This window comes from Populus alba, chromosome 7 (assembly GCF_005239225.2).
Source record: "Populus alba chromosome 7, ASM523922v2, whole genome shotgun sequence".
NCBI classification, from domain to species: domain Eukaryota; kingdom Viridiplantae; phylum Streptophyta; class Magnoliopsida; order Malpighiales; family Salicaceae; genus Populus; species Populus alba.
In genome coordinates, this window is record NC_133290.1 from 2,734,470 (window position 1) to 2,753,626 (window position 19,157).

The following is a 19,157-nucleotide window of genomic DNA, read 5'->3' on the forward strand; positions in this document are numbered from 1 at the left end:
TCTCTCAAAAATAAAATAAAAATCATATCTTGCTTAAAGAAAATAAAATACATGGTGTTTTAATATTTTCATACAAAAATTCAAAAAATATATATTTGCATGCATTTTAGATTTAATAATCAGTTTACTAAATTTATGAGAATTTGGCCAATATTTCAATAATCTCTAAAATTTTAATTCATGAGAATTAATGATAAATATTACGGTATTGAACATACAAGTAGGTTGACATTTAAATATCTAGATTTGACTAGATAATTCTCAAAATTATTTTAAGTATTCACTAATTTTAATTGGTAATATTTCTTGCCACAATACACGAGTTATGGAAAACCCTTGTATGTAATTGATTACATATTTAAAACATATGTAATTAATTTTTTTGAAAACGAGCAATATTAACATCGTCTTAATGAGAAAAATTAATGATTTAAAAAATAATGAGTTAAAAGTCAAACGTGTTCAAAAATCCTTTAAAAATTTAAATTCTTTTGAGACGATGCTGAAAATGATAAAAATGATGCAAATGTATTAAAAAAACATATTTTTTAGATTTTTATTGTTTTTTGTTATTTTTGAATTTTTCAAAAATTTTATTAAAAAGATGGGTAAAAAATAGGGTAGCAACACATACATGAATTTGCCTCCAATAATAAATATTTATGGATCTGCTTTGTATGTATAAACGGTAGATAAGAAAAAAAGGCACTATATACGCAATATACCAAAAAACAAAGTAATATAAGTTGCTATATATAAAATTTATTGAATGTCACAATATAGCAAAACAGCTGGGAATTCTTATTTAGTAACACTACTATATTTCTCGAGCTTCCCAGTAGCAGGACTAGAGGAAAATGGTTACTAGTCACTTTCTGCCTTGAACAAGTCCAAACGCTTAGCAGTTGAGCATTTTACTCGCCACATGGATTCATGAAATTCTTTGTACGTAAAATCTTTATATATTGCTGGATGATCATCGTCTATCAACTTCTTAGCTGGTCCTATCTCCGCATCATCTGATGGATAGCAATAACTGGCAATGGATACACGCTCTTTCTCACAATTCACTGTAGCTTGATGAAGCAAACTCTTGTATCGACAATTGCTAAGTGCCTGAGACAAAACATAAAATAAAATCATAATTAGTCATTTTTTTTATGAGAATATAGTATACAAATAATGATTTTAGCCGTTATATTGCATACATATTAATCATGCATGCTATAAAACAAAATTTTAAATCCCTTTTATGCCAGTTTACGTAAAAAACTTAATGCTAATGTTTTCTTTGATGCATGTTTTTCTAAATTAGCATAAGAAACAAACTATTTATACCCATATTCAGAAATTTATAAGAATTTTATTTTGAATCACTTTAATTAGCATGTGTAGATCAATATATTAATCACCTGCAACATATCTCCAACATGGACAACGACGGCATTAGGAATAGGATTAACATCAATCCACTTATCATCGTTAATAACCTGAAGTCCAGGCACATCATCTTGCATCAGAATAGTGATTAAAGTTGGGTCAGTATGAGTCCTGACTCCGAAAGTGACATCTAGTTCTGACTCCTGACAGGCTGGATAGAAATTGATGGATACATAATGTCCTTTCAATATTTTGCCTATAAAATCTCTTTCCAGGCCTAAGCTCTCTGATATGGCCTCAAGTATTGCTACCTCCACCTTTCTAACACTTGCACAATATTCACCAACCTTTTCCCTGTCAAAATTGTTTAAGTATACCGTGGAATACTCGAATAAAATAATTAAAGTGAAAAGGTCTGGATAATTATGTTAATGTGAAAATTTATTTGCCTGAAAGAAGGAGGAGTCGAGGGCCATTGGTTCTTGAAATCTTCGACGGGATGACAGTGAAATTTCAAAGATTGTCTTGAAACGAAGATATTCCGAGTCTTATCTTGAAAACCTGTAACCAGCCTGATGATACTGTTAGGGTCAGACGAGCGAAATTTCAGCCTTTCTTCTTCTGGCAAGTGGAAGAAATCTCTTGCCGTGTCTAGCATGTTGTTGATCTTCATTTCTGGAATTCCATGGTTCTTGACCTGATCATGGTGTAGCATTTAATGTTAGAATTATAACATTCCAGCATATCATATACACCATCTGGATTATAATATATCGAATTAGAACAAAAGGTGATTTTAACTGAATGAAGAATATATTATGAATTGTGAGGAGTGGCAAACAAGATAATCAAAAGTCGGGACTTGTGTTTTTATTATCGCTGGTTGTCTGCTGCTTGTTTTCTGCTGTCCTTATTTGGTTGACACCTATCGCTGGTTGCCATCCTCTTTTTGAAGACTAGCTAGGTGTTTTTCCTTGAAGCTAGTAGTAGTAGTATATCTTTTCTTCTTCCTTATGGAAGGCTAGCTAGGTGTAGTAGGAGAAATGGTAGTTGGTGTCTGCAGCTTGTTTTTTTTTCTGTCCTTGTATTATTTGACACCTATTGCCGGTTGCCATCTTTTTTTTGCTTTCTTGTGGAAGGCTAGCTAGGTGTGGTGGTATCTTTTTTGCTTTCTAGCAACTAGAGGTGGTAATCTTATCATCCATTAAACTAATTTTAACAGAAAAAAAAGGGTTAGGTTGAGAATAAACACTTCGAAAGTTATCAAGAGTGTATGCAATTATATAATTTCTGTACCGCAAAAAAGCCGTTTTTCTCGCATGCATGGCCGATCTGTTTGACGAACTCGGAGCGCTGAGGACCGAGAAGACCTTCCATGTCGATGATAGGGGTAGAGCCATCAACTGATGTATCAACACCAGAGAGAGTTGGAACCTCTGAAAGGGGATCAGTGTAGGTGAAGGGACCATTTTTGGGCTCTGATAATGAACGGTGATGGGCATCAGCTTGTTGCAGCATAGTGGGAGGAGACATGATTGAGATTCAAATGCAGGGAGTACTTGACTTCAATCTACAGAAGCTTGTGGATTTGATGATCTGATTATGTTGGTTTGCAGTTCTATAATTCCCTATTTATAGGAGGAAACTACATAGGAGTATCAAGCATCATGGTATTGGTCCTGCACCAAACACTTTATCTCTCTATGTTTTTTTATTCTCCTAGTCAAGAGATGAACAAGTCTCGCACAAAAAAGGAAATAACATGCAGTCTTATATTTATGACAGAGATAGGTACATAAAACTATGTTCTTTCTCCTATGCGGCTGGTTTGCGGAAACTAATATAGTTTTTGCTTTTTAAAATATTAAAAAATAAATAAATAAAAAATTATATATATTTTTACAGCTTGTACTAGTATGATTATATTTCACTACATAGATAGTTGTAACTCGTCAAGAAAGGGTAAAAAGAAAAAAAAACAGCGACCAACTTTAATACATTTGGCCATCTACTTTTGTGTCGGAGATAAAGTTGGGTTTGATAATAAATAATAAAATAAATTAAAAATTTACTTAGAATTATTCCATCTTAATAATGACAATCAGACGTTTAATTATAGGTGATCATCATTAATTATCTGGTTAAAAATTAAGTTGTCGTGATGCAAGGAATAAAGGATCAGCTTTCTCATATAATGTTCCAATTATTAATTACTTGATTCAAAGAAAATAAGAATTGAATTTTAGCTTAGTAATTACTTTGATTTCTCTCTTTTTAGCATCAATTTATTAAAAAAAAATAAAATTGGTGTTCATAAAATGTAAAGAGCTCGTACCACCATGCCATAAGCTTATTAATGCCTTTTATATAGTTCAAACTCTTTGTTTATGATTTTCATTTTTTTTTCAAATCCAACTTACCAAAGTGTATTTAATAAAGTTTTTCGATTGAGATTTTTTTTTAATATAATATTGGAGTCTTAATTTACCAAGGGATAAGTTAAAATATTTTTATCATTTTTATTTTATCTAATTAAATTATTAAATAATATTTTTGCTTGAAATATTAATTAATTTAATATAGTCTTGCACCAAACACTATATTAAATGTTTTTTTCTTGAAAATACATTAAATAATATTTTTTATTTTTAAAAAATTATTTTTCACATTAACACATAAAAACAATCTAAAAATATAAAATATTTCATTTTAAAAAAAGTAAAAAATAATAAAGCACAAATTACCCTGAAACCTCAGCCAGCAAGTAAATGCTTTAGTGTGCTTCTAGAACGACATGTAAGCGTTAACAGGATCATCCAAGATCTCAATTAACTGCTTTGGTAAGGTTTGATCATCTGCTATTACAATATTAAATAGGAATTTACTCGGCGGATTCATCCAGCAATTAATTAATACAGAAAATCAACATTAACGATTAAGAAACACTTTATTCCGTAATTATGTTGTGTATTTCAATGCTGATGAAACGATATAGTTTTATCTGAACTCTAAGCCCATATTGATGGATTCTTGATTTCTTGGTCAATTCTTGCTTCGTGCAGGCAGTCTATCTGAGCTCCTATTGCTCTCTTCTTGTTCGGCTTTAATTGGCTAAACAAACTACAGAATGGATTATTTGTGTCAAGATTTTGTAAATGTTTTCTTCGTTAGCCAATTAAAAAGAAATTGTGATTTAACATAATAATTTACTAATGAATATGGTGGCGGGTAAATGAAACCGAGGAAGTAGGGTCAAAAGAAGCCATATTTCTAGAATAGTTGACTAATAAATTCATACAAAACCAAATGCGAATTTCCAAGTTGTTGAAAGCAAAGAACGTGACCTCTAATTTCAAGCCAAATAAGTATTAAATTCCATCATAATTGAAAACCCAACTCCAAATGTGACTAAATACAGATTTTATGTTCCATCATATTATATTAACTTTGAAGAATTTTTTTTTATTATTATTATGCTTACAATAAACCGTTCATTTAGCATGTCTTATACTATTTTTTAAAAAGTAAATTGGAGGATTTTGGTCAATCATGCATCCCCTCTTCTATTGATGTAATATTTTTTTGTTCTTGCTGTTATTATGTGTCCTTTTCTAAGTAGCTAAAGGATTAGGCCAAATATTTCAAGTGCTTAAGTTACCAAATGAAATATAAAGTTTTTCACATGATTTTCTCTTTTGATTTTTACTTATTTGTTTGTAGCAGCTTGAGAAACCATTGTAATAGCCATTCTCTCTATTTATATAAGTAGGGCTACATACAGTATTAAGAACATAGCACACTACACAGGATCAAGATTATAAAGCTATACATCCTATATTTTAGTGCTTTCGATAACACGTCCCTTCAAGCTGAGGATAAAAACTCTACATGAAGTCTGGGTTGAAGATGAGCAAAGGAAGCATGAAAACAGTGGTTTAGTGAGAACATAAACTTAATCTGAAATATTTTTTTTCTTTACTACTTTACATTGTACAAACTAATAATTAACTTCAACATGTTTAGTACAAATATGAAAAATAAGATTTACAGACCAGTAGGTAGCATCAAAATATCTATTAACCTAAAAAACACAAAATGGATCAGAAATTTAATTTATAAGACTTATATGGGTAGTATAATTGTATGGAATGTATGTGGATTAGGAGGCAGAGAAAAAAAGAGATGTTTGAGGAATCTTGGTAGAAAATTTAATCTTCATATCCTGGGTATTTTGGAAACAAAATTGAAATCTTTGAATGATTTCACTATTACTGCTATATGGGGTCGTCATCCTAAGGCTTGGTATGCAGTTCCCTCGTTAGGCCTTTCGAGGGGGATATTATGTATATGGAATCCAGATCTTTTTTGTGTCTCTAGTTGTTTTGTTGCTATGAATGGCCGTATTTTGCATATTGAAGGAACCTTCACTCGATCCAATCTAGATTGCCTAGTCTCTTTTGTATATGCTTCGAATATTGGGAACTTGAAGAATGAGCTGTGGACTTATCTTGTTGTATTCAGGGATAGTGTTAGCAAGTCGTGGTGTCTTGCGGGTGATTTTAATGAAACCTTATTGCCATCAGATAGGAAAGGCGGCTCAAAAATAACATCTTTCATGACAAGATTTAAAAATTGCATTGATGGTTGTAATCTTATAGAGCTCCCCTTAAATGGGAGAAAATTTACATGGTCTCGAGGTAATGCGGCAAGCCGCATTGATAGAATATTTATATCAAGGGATTGGTTGCAGGCTTTCCCATCCTCTACTTTATTTGGTCTCTCAAAATATTCATCCGATCATAGGCCTTTGCATCTGTTGCTAGATTCTACAAATTGGGGCCCGAAACCTTTTCGCTTCATGAATTGTTGGTGGCTTGTGTTTGATTTCAGAATTATGATTCAAAACTTCTGGAACTCAATCATGGTTTCCAAATCTCGTACAAGAAAAATGGTCCCAGCTCTAAAGATGTTGAAAGACAGATGTAGGCAATGGAGTAAAGCTTCTGTGGGAACCATGAATACTAGAATTGAAGAACTGGAACTTGAAGCTGACTCAATGGATTGTCAAAATGAGTGCAGGGTCTTGACTGCTGATGAACTAATTAGAAGTAAATCCATTGCCTCCCAGCTCAAAATCCTGTATAGAGCTCAAGAATCTGCCTGACATCAGAAGTCAAGAATTCAGTGGTGTAAGCTTGGAGATAAAAATACCCGATTCTTTCATTTAGCTGCAACAACAAGACAAAAAAAGAATCAGCTTGCATGCTTGGAGGTTGATAGACAGATCCTATCTAAACCAATCGATATGAAGCTAGCTGTCTTTCACTTTTTCCGCAACCTATACTCCCACCAGAACAGACCTAGAGCGTCATGTTCAAACCTGGAATTCTTAAGGCTGAAGCCTTCCTCCTCGGCTGCTCTTGAATTGCCATTTTCTGTAGAAGAGATTACAGCAGCTGTGTGGGATTGTGATGGAAATAAAGCTCCAGGTCCTGATGGTATTAACTTTATTTTCATCAAGAAAGCATGGAACATTATAGGTGAGGACATTATCCACATGGTTGAGGAATTTTATCGGACTAATCTCCTTCATGCAGGTATCAATAGCACCTTTGTTACTCTTATTCCAAAGATTAAAGGTGCTAACAAGCTATTGGATTTCAGACCTATTAGTTTGTTAGGCAGCCTATACAAGATCTTCTCAAAGATTCTAGCAAATAGGTTGAAACATGTTATGCCAGAGGTCATCTCTCATCATCAAAATGCTTTCATCAAAGGGAGGCAAATTTTAGACAGCGTCTTGATTGCAAATATGGTCCTTTCTTTCATCAAGAAGAAAAAGGGTAAAGCTTATCTTTTCAAATTAGATTTTCATAAAGCCTTTGATTCGGTGCTATGGGAATATATTAATGAAATCATGGCTAGTATGGGCTTTGGTAGTAGATGGCGAGGGTGGATTATGCAATGCATATAATGGCAAAAATGTTTGTGCTTGTTAATGGGTCTCCCACGGAGGAATTTTACTTAGCTAAAGGCCTTCGCCAAGGAGACCCTCTCTCTCCGTTTCTTTTCAACATTGCAGTCCAGGGCCTGAGTTGTATGTTGCAGCGTGGCTGTGATTTGGGTTTGACTTCTGGTATAAACATCGGCAATACATGGCTTGTCATATCTCACTTACAGTTTGCGGACGACACCCTTATGTTCAGTTCCGACTCTCTACATAGCATGCAGAAAATTAAACGTATCCTATTATGCTTTGAACTTGTCTCGGGACTGAAGGTCAATTTTTATAAAAGCAGTATTGTGGGTGTGGGTTTAGCAGCTCATACATGTAACTTCACGGCTCAGCTTCTCAGATGCAAGCAGGATCAATTGCCTCTCATGTATCTTGGGCTCCCTATCGGTGGAAACTTGGGCAGAGCTACATTGTGGAATCCTATTTTGCGCAATATCAATTATCGATTGGCTTCATGGAAAGGCAGGTTCTTATCTATTGGGGGCCGGTTGTGCTTGATTAAATCTGTGCTCAGCAATCTCCCCATCTACTACCTATCTTTGCTATGCTCCCCATGCCTCCAAAATTGAGCAGAAACTTCGATCCTTCCTCTGGTCTGGAAATGCGGAAAGGCACAAAATATGCAATGTTAGCTGGGCAACTGTTACCCTTCCAAAACATGCGGGTGGTCTTGGGATTGGTTCTTTAAAGGACAAAAACACAGCTCTGCTCTTTAAATGGTTATGGAGGTTTGGGTTGGAGGAATCAAGTTTGTGGAAGGATGTGATCAAAAGCATCTACAACACCAATTACTCTAAGCTACTGCAAGCTCCTATTCTAGGAACTGCAACTACATGATCCTGGATTGTCAATCATTGTGTGAGAAATAATAAGTTGCAGGATATTGTGAATGAGCAATCTCTGGTTCTTATCGGAAATGGCAAGAAAACTATGTTTTGGCTTGATTGCTGGCTTAATAACCACTGTTTAGCAGAACATTTCCCTACTCTTTTCCAATTATCCAATGACAAAGCTGCCAGCATTGCTAAAATGGGAATGTGGGAAGGGTGTGAGTGGATTTGGTTTTTTTCCTGGATACGTCCACTACGAGGGCGCAACATTGGCTTGCTTGATCAACTCTATGTAATCCTTTCAACAGTACAAATGGACAAACATGGAGAGGATAGACTAATATGGAAGGACAATAATTTTGGAAGATTTTCAGTGAAATCTCTTTGTGGATTGTTAAGTCCGAAGCCTTCCACAAACAATGCCTTCTCATTTGCTGGAATTTGGAAAGGTATTGTCCCTCCTAAGGTAGAGATCTTTTGCTGGATGACTATCATTAACAGAATCAACACCCGATGTATGTTGGTTAGAAGAGGTATATTGGATAGCTCGGAATCAAATTGTCCTATCTGCCTAGTCGAAGCAGAATCGGTGGACCATATTCTGCTGCATTGCCATAAGCATTGGCTGATTTGGTCCAAAATCATTAAGTGGTGGGGTTTAGTTTGGTGTTGCCCAAAGAGCTTCTCAGATATGTGGTCTCAATGGACTTCCATGGCGCATGGTCATTTTCAGAGGAAGGCATGGTTGATGTTGTTCTTCTTAGTGGCATGGTCTTTTTGGCTTCTTCGAAATGATCTGATTTTCCATCAGAAGACACCTGACTATGATTCAATATTCTTTCTTATTATCACTCGTCTATGTCTATAGCTAAAAGCTATCCATTCAGATTTTCCATACTCCCCTACAGATCTGATCAGATCGGTAGATGGCTTGCTTCGGTGGTCCAATGCTCACTCTTTCAGGATTATTAATAAATGGTCTCCTCTTATGATTAATAGCCTCAAATGGAATGTGGATGACTCTTCTCTTGGTAAGCCAGGCCTCTCTGGAATAGGTGATGTGCTGCAAAATCATCATGGCCATCTTCTTGGTATGTTCTATGTTCGAGTTGGTATCTTAGACTCTAATATTGCTGAGCTAAGGGCTATTGTCAAAGCCATTGAACTATCAGCATCTAATTGCCTCTTACACCATCAACATCTCATCATCGAATCTGACTTTGTCAATGTTATTAAATGGATGAATAAGCCTCACAGTCGTCCCTGGAAGCATCATAATTTGTTCTCCTTTGTTAATAAACTGAAAGCATATTTTGGTTCAATCACCTTCTCCCATATCTTTCATGAAAGTAATTGCATGGCAGATTGCATGGCCAAACAAGGAGTGCGGAGATCAAGTGAATTTGTTGCCTAGCTTTGACTCCACCATTTTTCTATGGCCTTGCTATTGTGTCTTCTCCCATTATGTCTTTGAGTTATTTTTGTTTTGTATTGTTAAGGAATGTTTAGCTTGAGCTCATTCGGATAGATATTCTATGGTCTTCCCTGCTTTTGCTTATTTTAGACTGCGCTTTATCCTATTCATGGTTTTTTGCCATAGTAAGATATTGTGTAGCTTTTGTACTATTACTGCCAGATTTCGGCATTTAAATAATATACGCATCTTTCAAAAAAAAATTAATTTATAAGATTGAAATTGCCTCGTTTAAATTCTAATAGTATATAAGTGATTTAGTAGCTCAACTAATAATAGTCATGTGATAAAAAATCAACTAAAAAGAGATAATTTGCCACTTGTATTTTTTAATTCACATGTAGGTATGCAAGTGCTAAAGACTTGAAATTGACAGGTTTCTCCTTATAGTTCGGCTCTTCAAAGTGGGCCACTCATACGTGAAGTATATACACGATATAAAAAAAATCTCAAAAAGTATATCATTCATATTGATTTATACTATATCCTAACAAATGATGTGAGCTTCTTATGGAGTGAACCACGTCCATGCAAAGAGAAAATAGGGAGGGCTACAGCAGAAAAATATTTGAAAAGAAAAACGTTACAACAAAACTTGTGTTTTGGAAAAACTGTGCTGTACAGAAACGTAACAATACCATATGCTCTAACAATTAAGACTTCAATTATGAACAGATTGAATAAACTGCTTTACTAAATCAACTTTACTGCAATATCAATTTCTAAAAAGATGAAGCTTGTCCATCAATTTTCCGCAAAGCACTCAGATAAGGAATATAAAATTCTACAACATATTATGCATCTAGAACTAGAAGACATTTATGCATTTAATTAATTATATGCTATAACTGTTTTATTATTATAGACCGACATGCCTTTCAAGAGTCAACCATGACCTCATAATTTGACCATCTGCCATGGAATTACCAGGGAAGGTGCTCAGCGGAGTCATCAAGCCATTAAGAATTTTATATGATGCCTCTGGTAAAAACGATGGAATTTTGAAAAAAATAAAATACTAAGGTCATGATACGTTTATTTTATTAACCAGATGTCAGATTTCATCACTACATAGAGTCATTGTGTATTCGATTATTTATAAAATTCAGTGATAATACAAATCCATTTTTGCATGAATTATAAGATCAACAGTCGCATTAAATCAAATCAACAATTTATTTAGGGATTAATTACCCATGCATTTTGTTTTTTGATCATGAACTTTATAAAGGTTTTACATCTTATTTTTGTTGTAAAATTTAACAGAAAAATAAAATGGAAAACCATATCATTCACGAGGGATTGTATTTCTAATTATATTGTTGGCCCAGCAAATATATAAACAATGCCAATGTGGTCTCTAATTGTGCTTACGATGTGTACTTTTGCATATTGCGGGACTCTTTGGTCTATATATGACTTCATCTGCCGTCTATAAGAGCTCATGTTGTTTTCTTCGTGTTTGCCCTTGATTAGTATTATCTAGTAGAATTTTTTAAAAAAATATTTTTGTTTGGCTTTGTTCATCAATTTTAATTATTAAACAGAAGAAATACAATGGCGGATATGAAAAACCATTGGGAAGCAAATGATATGGATTATAATTTCAAGTATCAAACGCCATCAAAGTAAGAACTTTTCCTCCAAATGTTATTTAAAAAAAAAAAAAATTGTTATCTAATAAACATGTTACATCCATCCTAGTGTTCACATTATTCTTCTTAACTAAAAAAAAAAAAAAAAAAGAAGGTTGACTTTAAAGTAGAAAGAGAAGCTGAAAGGTATAATAAGCAAAAATGAAAGTAGAAAAATCATTCTTCTAATGATTTAATTCTATAAGTTAAATAAGGTGTTCTTAGTTGTGTTTTTATTTTTATTTTTGAGAAGGGTTTAATATAAGTTCAATTTTTTATAAAATGCTGTCATATATATTGTGTGGAAAAATGTTATACATTTATTTAAATAAAAAATATGTATCATTTGCAAGAATTATCTCAATCTAAACATTTTAATTATTAAATGAGACATCAATAATAATTTTATATTATTCTTTAACATATATAGTATTAGAAAAAAACATTTTTATGGTTGATTTTTAAAGTAAAAAAAAAAAGTAAAAAAAAGCTGGAAAGTAATAAGCGATAAAATTAAGAAAATTAAGCCTTTCAACTAGTCTAAATGTTGTTGTAAATTCTTTGATTTGATAAACTTTGCTCACAATAGAATTATAATTTGATTGGTGATTATTTTTTTAATATAATAAAAGATAATTGTGGGCTTGTAGTTTGGTTATTTCCTTGAGGCTGCTTTTCTTCTATGTTTTTTAAGATAATTGATCTTATTAATGTATCTCCAAAGAAAAGCTTCAAGAAATTTGAAGTCCTGTGAAAGCTAACTCCGTAGAAGGCACGTTGCGCAAATCAAGCAGACAATTTGGCGTGTGAGCTCAGACCACCAGATTTTCAGTTCTAGAATGGGGATTTTCAGAGTGAGTCTTGCATCTAATTACACATATTTTTTAGTGTCAAATTCCATAGCTAATCTTTTAATATCGGTCCATAATGACTCGCACTTCGACTTCAACGTCAAATTCCTTTTTTTTTTTTTTTTCTTTTTTTCAATGGTTTGACAAAACTTCTTGCACCGAAATCAAATCTCACATCATTCAGGTTTTAAATTATGAACGTGTTCATAAAACACTATTTTTTTTAATCTTTTATAAAATTTAAATTCAGAATAATGATATGAGAACCAAACATTAGGTAAACTCCGGATCGTCTTACATCAACAAACATTAGCTGCTATTATATAAAGGATGGTGTGATAAATCAAAATGCTATGATTAGTGCAATTTATTTATTTTTTATTCAGTGAGAAGCTTAACAATAAAAAAACCCAAGTCAAAAGTCTAATTGTGATTTCAAGTCAAGAATAATAAAGGCTTAACCAATTAGTTAGTTAACTTTTTATTTTTATATATGTAAGAAGACAGTGTACAATAATTAATCTAGAGATTTTAGCACAAAATTAGCTTGCACACATGGTAAGTATAATTGCTATAATGTATATTCTATAATTTAGCACTTTCTATAATAGGCTCACTCAAGCTGAGGGTGGGCATTCAACTCGAAGTTTAAACCGAAAATAAATAGAAGAAGCAATAGGAAGTGGCATGGTAGGAACATCTACAAATTGATCATTGGAAGAAATAAAGCGAATATAAATGTCTTTCTTGACAATCTTAAAGCATACAAAATGATAATCAACCTCCATATGTTTAGTATAAGTATGGAAAATAGGATTTGTGGCACTCAAATTATCACACCAAATCATAGACATAGAAGTAAGATTAATCTGCAGATCCATCAATAAATATTAAAGCCACATGACTTCAAAAGTCTTGTTAGTCTAAGCCTTGTACTCAGCCTCAATAAAAGATCGAGCTAATGTGGGTTCAAGCCAATGTTGGTTGGTCAACTGTTTCATTGCCAAAGAGTGCTAGTGGACTTGGAATTGGATCTCTGCGGAATAAAAATAAAGCTCTATTGTTCAAATGGCTATGGAGGTATGGCTCTAAGGAGTCGAGCATATGGAATGATGTGATTAAAAGCATTTACAATACTAAATACTCCAGCCTGATACCACAGGATCATATCTCAGGTGCTGGAAGCACGTGGTCTCGGCTTGTTAATCATTGTGGCAAAGATACTAGATTGCAGAATATTTTGAATAATAACACTATGATGCTGGTTGGCAATGGGAAAAGGATTGAGTTTTGGCTTGATGACTGGACAGACAATGGCAGCTTGGCAAAGAAGTTTCCTATATTATTTTAGTTATCCAATGATAAAGAAGCCAGCCTATAAAGGATGGGAATGTGGGATGGCCATGCATGGTGCTGGGTTTTCTCCTGGAACAGAGTTTTAAGAGGCAGGAATACTAGACTTCTTGCTAAAATGTACGTTATTCTGTCAAGGGTGCAATTGGACAAAGAAACAGAGGATAGGCTTGTCTGGAAAGCCAATAACACAGAAAGATTCTGGGTTAAATCTCTCTGTGGGCTTTTAAATCTCAGTCCTCCATTGAACACTGTCTTCTCCTTTAAGGGGATTTGGAGAGGTCTCGTCCCCCCTAAAGTAAAGGTTTTTTGTTGGATGGCTATCATCAACAAAATCAACACCCGTAGCATGTTAGTTAGAAGAGGCATCTTGGATACCTCAGCTGCAAACTGTCCTATTTGCCTAGTTGAGGAAGAAATGGTCGACCACCTTTTTATCCATTGCTACAAGCACTAGCTCATTTGGTCCAAAATCATCAACTGGTGGGGCTTAGCTTGGTGTTGTCCAAGGAACTTGGCAAATCTCTTCTCTTAGTGGGACTCTTTGGTTTATGGCAAATTTCAAAAAAAAACATGGGTGATGTTGTTCTTCTCTATAGCATGGTCTATATGGCTTCTCCACAATGATGTGATATTTGAGCAGAAGATCCCAGACTATAAAATATTGTTTTTCCTTATTGTTACTTGGCTTTGCTTATGGTTAAAGGCTATAGAACCGGATTTTCCCTGCTCCTCTTCAAATTTGCCGAAGGTCTGATTCGATGGACTAATTCTCAAACTTTGAGGACTTGTGTTATGTGGTCTCCCCTTATGACTAATAAATTAAAATGAAATGTTGACGGATCCTTTATCGGAAAACCTGGCCTCTTCGGAATAGGTGGTGTTTTGTGGAATCACCATGGAATACTTTTCGGTATTTTTTCTTTGTCGATTGGGATCTTAGACTCCAATGTAGCTGAGCTGAGAGCAGTAGTCAAAGCTATTGAATTATCAGCCTCTAATTGCTTCCGACATCATAAACATATTATTACTGAATTTGATTCTGTCAATGTCATTAGTTGGATGAATAATCCTTATAATAGGCCTTGGATTCATCATAAATTCTTCTCTTTAGCTCAGAGGCTAGCTTCATGTTTTGATTCAATCACCTACACTCATTCTTACCGGGAAAGTAATCACATGGCAGATCACCTCGCTAAACAAGAAGTGCACAGAATATCTGAATTTGTTGCCTGGCTATGACCCTCCTAGATAATGTGTCGGTACCATGTTTAGCCTTTGTAGCTTGTGGTATTTTGGGGCAATGTTTTGGTTACTATACAGGGAACAGATGATGGAAAAATCTTAACTGATCTGAAGATTATGTTTCTATATTTAGCTAGTTAGTTCAACAAATTTTTATTCTGTGTAATGTGATTGCATAACACAATTATGTCTTATCTAATTCTATCAGCTTCTTTTTTTTTAAAAAAAAAATAGCCTTCTTCAAGCATATTAGCATGGTTGAGGAACTGCAATTATGGAAATTTGAATAGTGGTAGAAGTTTTTTCTTAAATATCAGAGCTTAGCCCGGCCCAGAGAAGAATAGCGAGCAGGAGATATGGTAATTTATGAGTTAATTATCAATGAAAGAAAAGTAATGGGTTGAGTTCTTGGGCTTCTTATGGGCTTTATAACTTGTTTCAGTTGTTTGAATCTGAGTTTAATTATCTTTCGGTCAAAAAAGTTGGCAAGTAGGGCTTAAGAACCAGCCCTTTCAATTACGTCAAGCATAACTGCTACTGCTTTGCCCTTCAAAACCATAATTATCAGATTGTATAATTTTTTTTTTTTTTTAATGAAATGATATCATTTGGATAAAAAAATAAAATAATATTATTTTGAATAAAATTAAAAAAAATTCTTAAAATTAACTAAATCAGATCTCATTTAAGTTTAATCAAGTCCATCAAGTTATAAATTGACCTACAGGTTATTTATAATAAAATTAAATGTCATGTTAAGTTTTAAATTAACTTATCATTAAATTAATCCAGCAAATAATGTTAGGTTTGATAATTATATTTAAAACTAAATCATATTAACACAACTTTACTCAACATACCGCAATTGAAAATAAAATTAAGCAACTTTATTCGGTAAGCTGAATATTAAATAATTATATTCGTTAAGATTATAGAGATCGAACAAATATAATAGTTTACTCGGTAGCTTATCGACGACCTAGTGGGGACCGGTGCAGCTGTAAAGGTTGTACAGCTGTCTGCCAGTAGTGGTTTCTAGCTATAAATAGGGTCAAAGAACAAAATAATAGCACATAATTTGTTCATCAAACCCAGAGGTCATAGAATAAAAAACATCCCCACAAATTATTTAGCTTCAAGAATGATGTACTCTAATGAGGTGCTATCATCCCTTCTAATCTCTGACGTGAAAGACGTTCCATCCAACAACATTAATCCTATCTTTGATCTACCAAAACTCTCAGAGCTTGATGCATCAGATGACTCCATTCCTCTCATTGATCTTGATGGCCTCAACGGTCCAAACCGGTCTCTCATTATCAATCAGATTGGCCAAGCATGCGAAGAATATGGTTTCTTCATGGTAGTAAATACTAATCTTATATATGTTTCATAAATGTTGGATTTCTTGGCTCGAGTCTCGGATTTGACGATTTATCTCTCTCTCTCTCTCTCTCTCTCTATATATATATATATATATATATATATATATATATATATATATATATAAGTTGTAAAAGTATTTTTTCATATTGCCAGGTGAAGAATCATGGAATTCCAGAGGCAACGATGAACAACATACAAAGTACAGCAATGAAATTCTTCAAGCTGCCAAATGACGAAAGGTTGAAATTTCAATCAATTGACCCTACCAAGACCATCAGACTGACTTCTGGTTTTAACAACAAGAATCAGAAAGTCTTTGTCCGGAGAGAATCCTTGAAATTTCATAGTTATCCTATCGAAGATTATGAGCATGAATGGCCTTCAAATCCTCCATCATTCAAGTAAATTTTTATCATGGGACATATATATTAACACACACACATATATTTGCATTACTTTTATTTTTAGACCTTATTGTAGTTATTTTGTTATTAATTTGACAAGTTATTATTGGCAGGGAGGATGTGGCTAATTATGGGACAAGTGTTAGAGGGCTAGAATTCGCATTGCTGGAAGCCATATCGGAGAGCCTAGGCTTGGAAAGAGATTATATAGACAAGACATTGAGCATGCATGGCCAAGGGATAGCCTTTAACTACTATCCACCTTATCCACAGCCAGAGCTTACTTTCAGATTGTCTGGCCACACTGACCCTACCATAATCACTATTCTTTTGATTGACGATGTTCCTGGACTCCAAGTCCTCAAAAATGGCAAGTGGGTTAATATTCGTCCTATTCCCAACACTTTCGTCGTCAATGTTGGTGATCAAATTCAGGTGAACTCTTTTTGTTTTTCTTAACATGCCATTTGAATTATTACCTATGCCATGATAAAAGGATTAAAAAAAATACTGATAATGTTGAATATGCAACAGTGGAAGACATTAAAGAATATGTCATTAGAACTGATTTTTTTTAAATGATTTAGGTACTTAGCAATGATCGATACAAAAGTGTGCCTCATCGTGTTGTTGTGAACTGCGATAAAGAGAGAATATCTATTCCTTCGTTTTACTATTCATCACCAGATACAGAAATAGGGCCAGCAAAAGACTTGATCGACCATGACCATCCAGCCATCTATAGAAAGTCTACATGTGGAGCATTCAATGAGAGACTGTGGAATGGAGGGCTTGCAGCAGCTAAAGCAGCTAAATCCCAACCAGATGTGTCCAGTCCTGCTGCTTAATTAATTAAAGTTCGAAAAATGCATGGGATATGCCACTTATTTTGAAGAAAATATTAATTAGCTCGTTGTCTTAATAAAAACTATAAATTGTAAGTGTCGATTACGGGTGTTGTCAGTATCGTTTGCAAGTGCTACTGTTGAGAAAATTTCAGTATTTCAAATAAGTTCAATTATTAATTTTGTTTGCTCTAATAAAAATCAATGTTGCTATTTTTATTTTTTTTTTTAAGTTGAGTCATGTCATGTGAATTTTTTGTGCTGGAAGAATTTGTTTTATGGTGCAGATTTGTTCATCTCTCTAAAATTTGATTCATATTTTGGAGTTGAATGAAAGTCACAAAATTCGTACTTAATTAGAATAACACTAGGTTCTTTCCCATTTGGCTAAAATTGTTTTAAACATGAAAAAAAATATTTAAATATCGCACATAACTCTTTCCTATTAAATCTTCAAACCTATGATCTCATTATAACCAATTGAGCTATAGTATAAATATATTATCGATCTTATGATAAGACAAATATGTTGACATGGTAAAGTAGTAATATTTACACCAGCAGTGAAACAAACTCTATAACATTTTCATAATTGTTTTTCTTTGCTTAATTTTATTTTCAATTGCGGTATGTTAAGTTGTGTTAATATGATTTAATTTTGAATATAGTTATCAAACTTAATATTATTTATTGGATCAATTTAATGATATGTTAATCTAAAATTTGGTATCAGAGTTGATTTGGTTATAAATAACCTAGCAGGTTAACTTATAACTTGATTGACCTAATAAACTTATATGAGATCTGATTTAGTTAATTCTAAGAATTATTTTAAATTTTATTCAAAAATAATATCATTTTATTTTTTTTTATCCGAATGATATAATTTCATTAAAAAAAAAAAAAAAAACTTATACAATCTGATAATTATGGTTTTGAAGGGCAAAGCAGTAGCAGTTATGCTTGACGTAATTGAAAGGGCTGGTTCTTAAGCCCTACTTGCCAACTTTTTCGACCGAAAGATTAAACTCAGATTCAAAAAACTGAAACAAGTTATAAAGCCCATAAAAAGCCCAAGAACTGAACCCATTACTTTTCTTTCCTTGAGAATTAACTCATAAATTACCATATAGTGCTCCTGCTCGCTATTCTTCTTTGGGCCGGGCTAACCTAAATTATGTCTCCTTCCAAGGTCTAATATTTAAGAAAAAACTTCTACCAGTATTCAAATTTCCGTAATTGCAGTTCCTCAACCATACTAATATGCTTGAAGAAGGCTATCCCATTATATAGTCAAGGCTCATTGGATAAGTTCATCAAAATTATAGATCACAATCCAGGTTTTCGAAGGCTTCTTTACAAGGAAATTAAAGCCATGATCAAATCATTTCCTCTCTAAAATACATCACTAGCATATGATCTCGGAAGAGGTTGTTGAAAGTGAAATTAATTAAAATATCTTGCAATTATTGGTTGATCGTATACATGCTTTTTTCCCTGAACAAGCAAAGAAATTCTATCTCAAAAAAGGATGAAAGAAAACAACAAAGATGCTCTACTTCGCACGAGCCACCCTCTTGAAACTCAAGGACATGTCGTGTCAAAGAATTATTTCAACCCAATAACTTAAGTTGTTAAGTGAAATTCTAGAATATGATTTATATTATTTTCTAACACACCCTCTTAAGTGAAAACTTTTGAGCTTAAAACTTGCATAGGCTCACATTATCTTGTGCTTA

The 19,157-nt window shown here is 33.5% G+C and overlaps 4 protein-coding genes across 4 annotated transcripts; 3 read left to right on the top strand and 1 right to left on the bottom strand.

Moving 5' to 3' along the window:
* Window positions 1-780: 780 nt before the first annotated feature.
* Window positions 781-3,043, bottom strand: LOC118063364 (protein DMR6-LIKE OXYGENASE 1). Its single transcript, XM_035077386.2, has 4 exons — window positions 2,677-3,043; window positions 1,830-2,077; window positions 1,413-1,734; window positions 781-1,116 (listed from the first exon to the last, which is right to left on the bottom strand). Exons 1-4 carry the CDS (start codon window positions 2,911-2,913, stop codon window positions 865-867), a joined length of 1,059 nt encoding a protein of 352 aa, XP_034933277.1. The 5' UTR covers window positions 2,914-3,043; the 3' UTR covers window positions 781-864.
* Window positions 3,044-6,328: 3,285 nt separating this feature from the next.
* On the top strand, window positions 6,329-9,640 carry LOC140955806 (uncharacterized). Its single transcript, XM_073410525.1, has 10 exons — window positions 6,329-6,488; window positions 6,609-6,878; window positions 6,978-7,123; window positions 7,324-7,621; window positions 7,729-7,862; window positions 7,970-8,158; window positions 8,276-8,444; window positions 8,535-8,741; window positions 8,876-8,997; window positions 9,095-9,640. Exons 1-10 carry the CDS (start codon window positions 6,329-6,331, stop codon window positions 9,638-9,640), a joined length of 2,241 nt encoding a protein of 746 aa, XP_073266626.1.
* Window positions 9,641-13,146: 3,506 nt separating this feature from the next.
* LOC140955807 (uncharacterized) lies at window positions 13,147-13,995 on the top strand. Its single transcript, XM_073410526.1, has 2 exons — window positions 13,147-13,517; window positions 13,620-13,995. Exons 1-2 carry the CDS (start codon window positions 13,147-13,149, stop codon window positions 13,993-13,995), a joined length of 747 nt encoding a protein of 248 aa, XP_073266627.1.
* Window positions 13,996-15,860: 1,865 nt separating this feature from the next.
* On the top strand, window positions 15,861-17,641 carry LOC118063363 (protein DMR6-LIKE OXYGENASE 1). The gene is made up of 4 exons (XM_035077385.2): window positions 15,861-16,146; window positions 16,323-16,570; window positions 16,687-17,008; window positions 17,161-17,641. Exons 1-4 carry the CDS (start codon window positions 15,925-15,927, stop codon window positions 17,419-17,421), a joined length of 1,053 nt encoding a protein of 350 aa, XP_034933276.1. The 5' UTR covers window positions 15,861-15,924; the 3' UTR covers window positions 17,422-17,641.
* The last annotated feature ends 1,516 nt before the right edge of the window (window positions 17,642-19,157 follow it).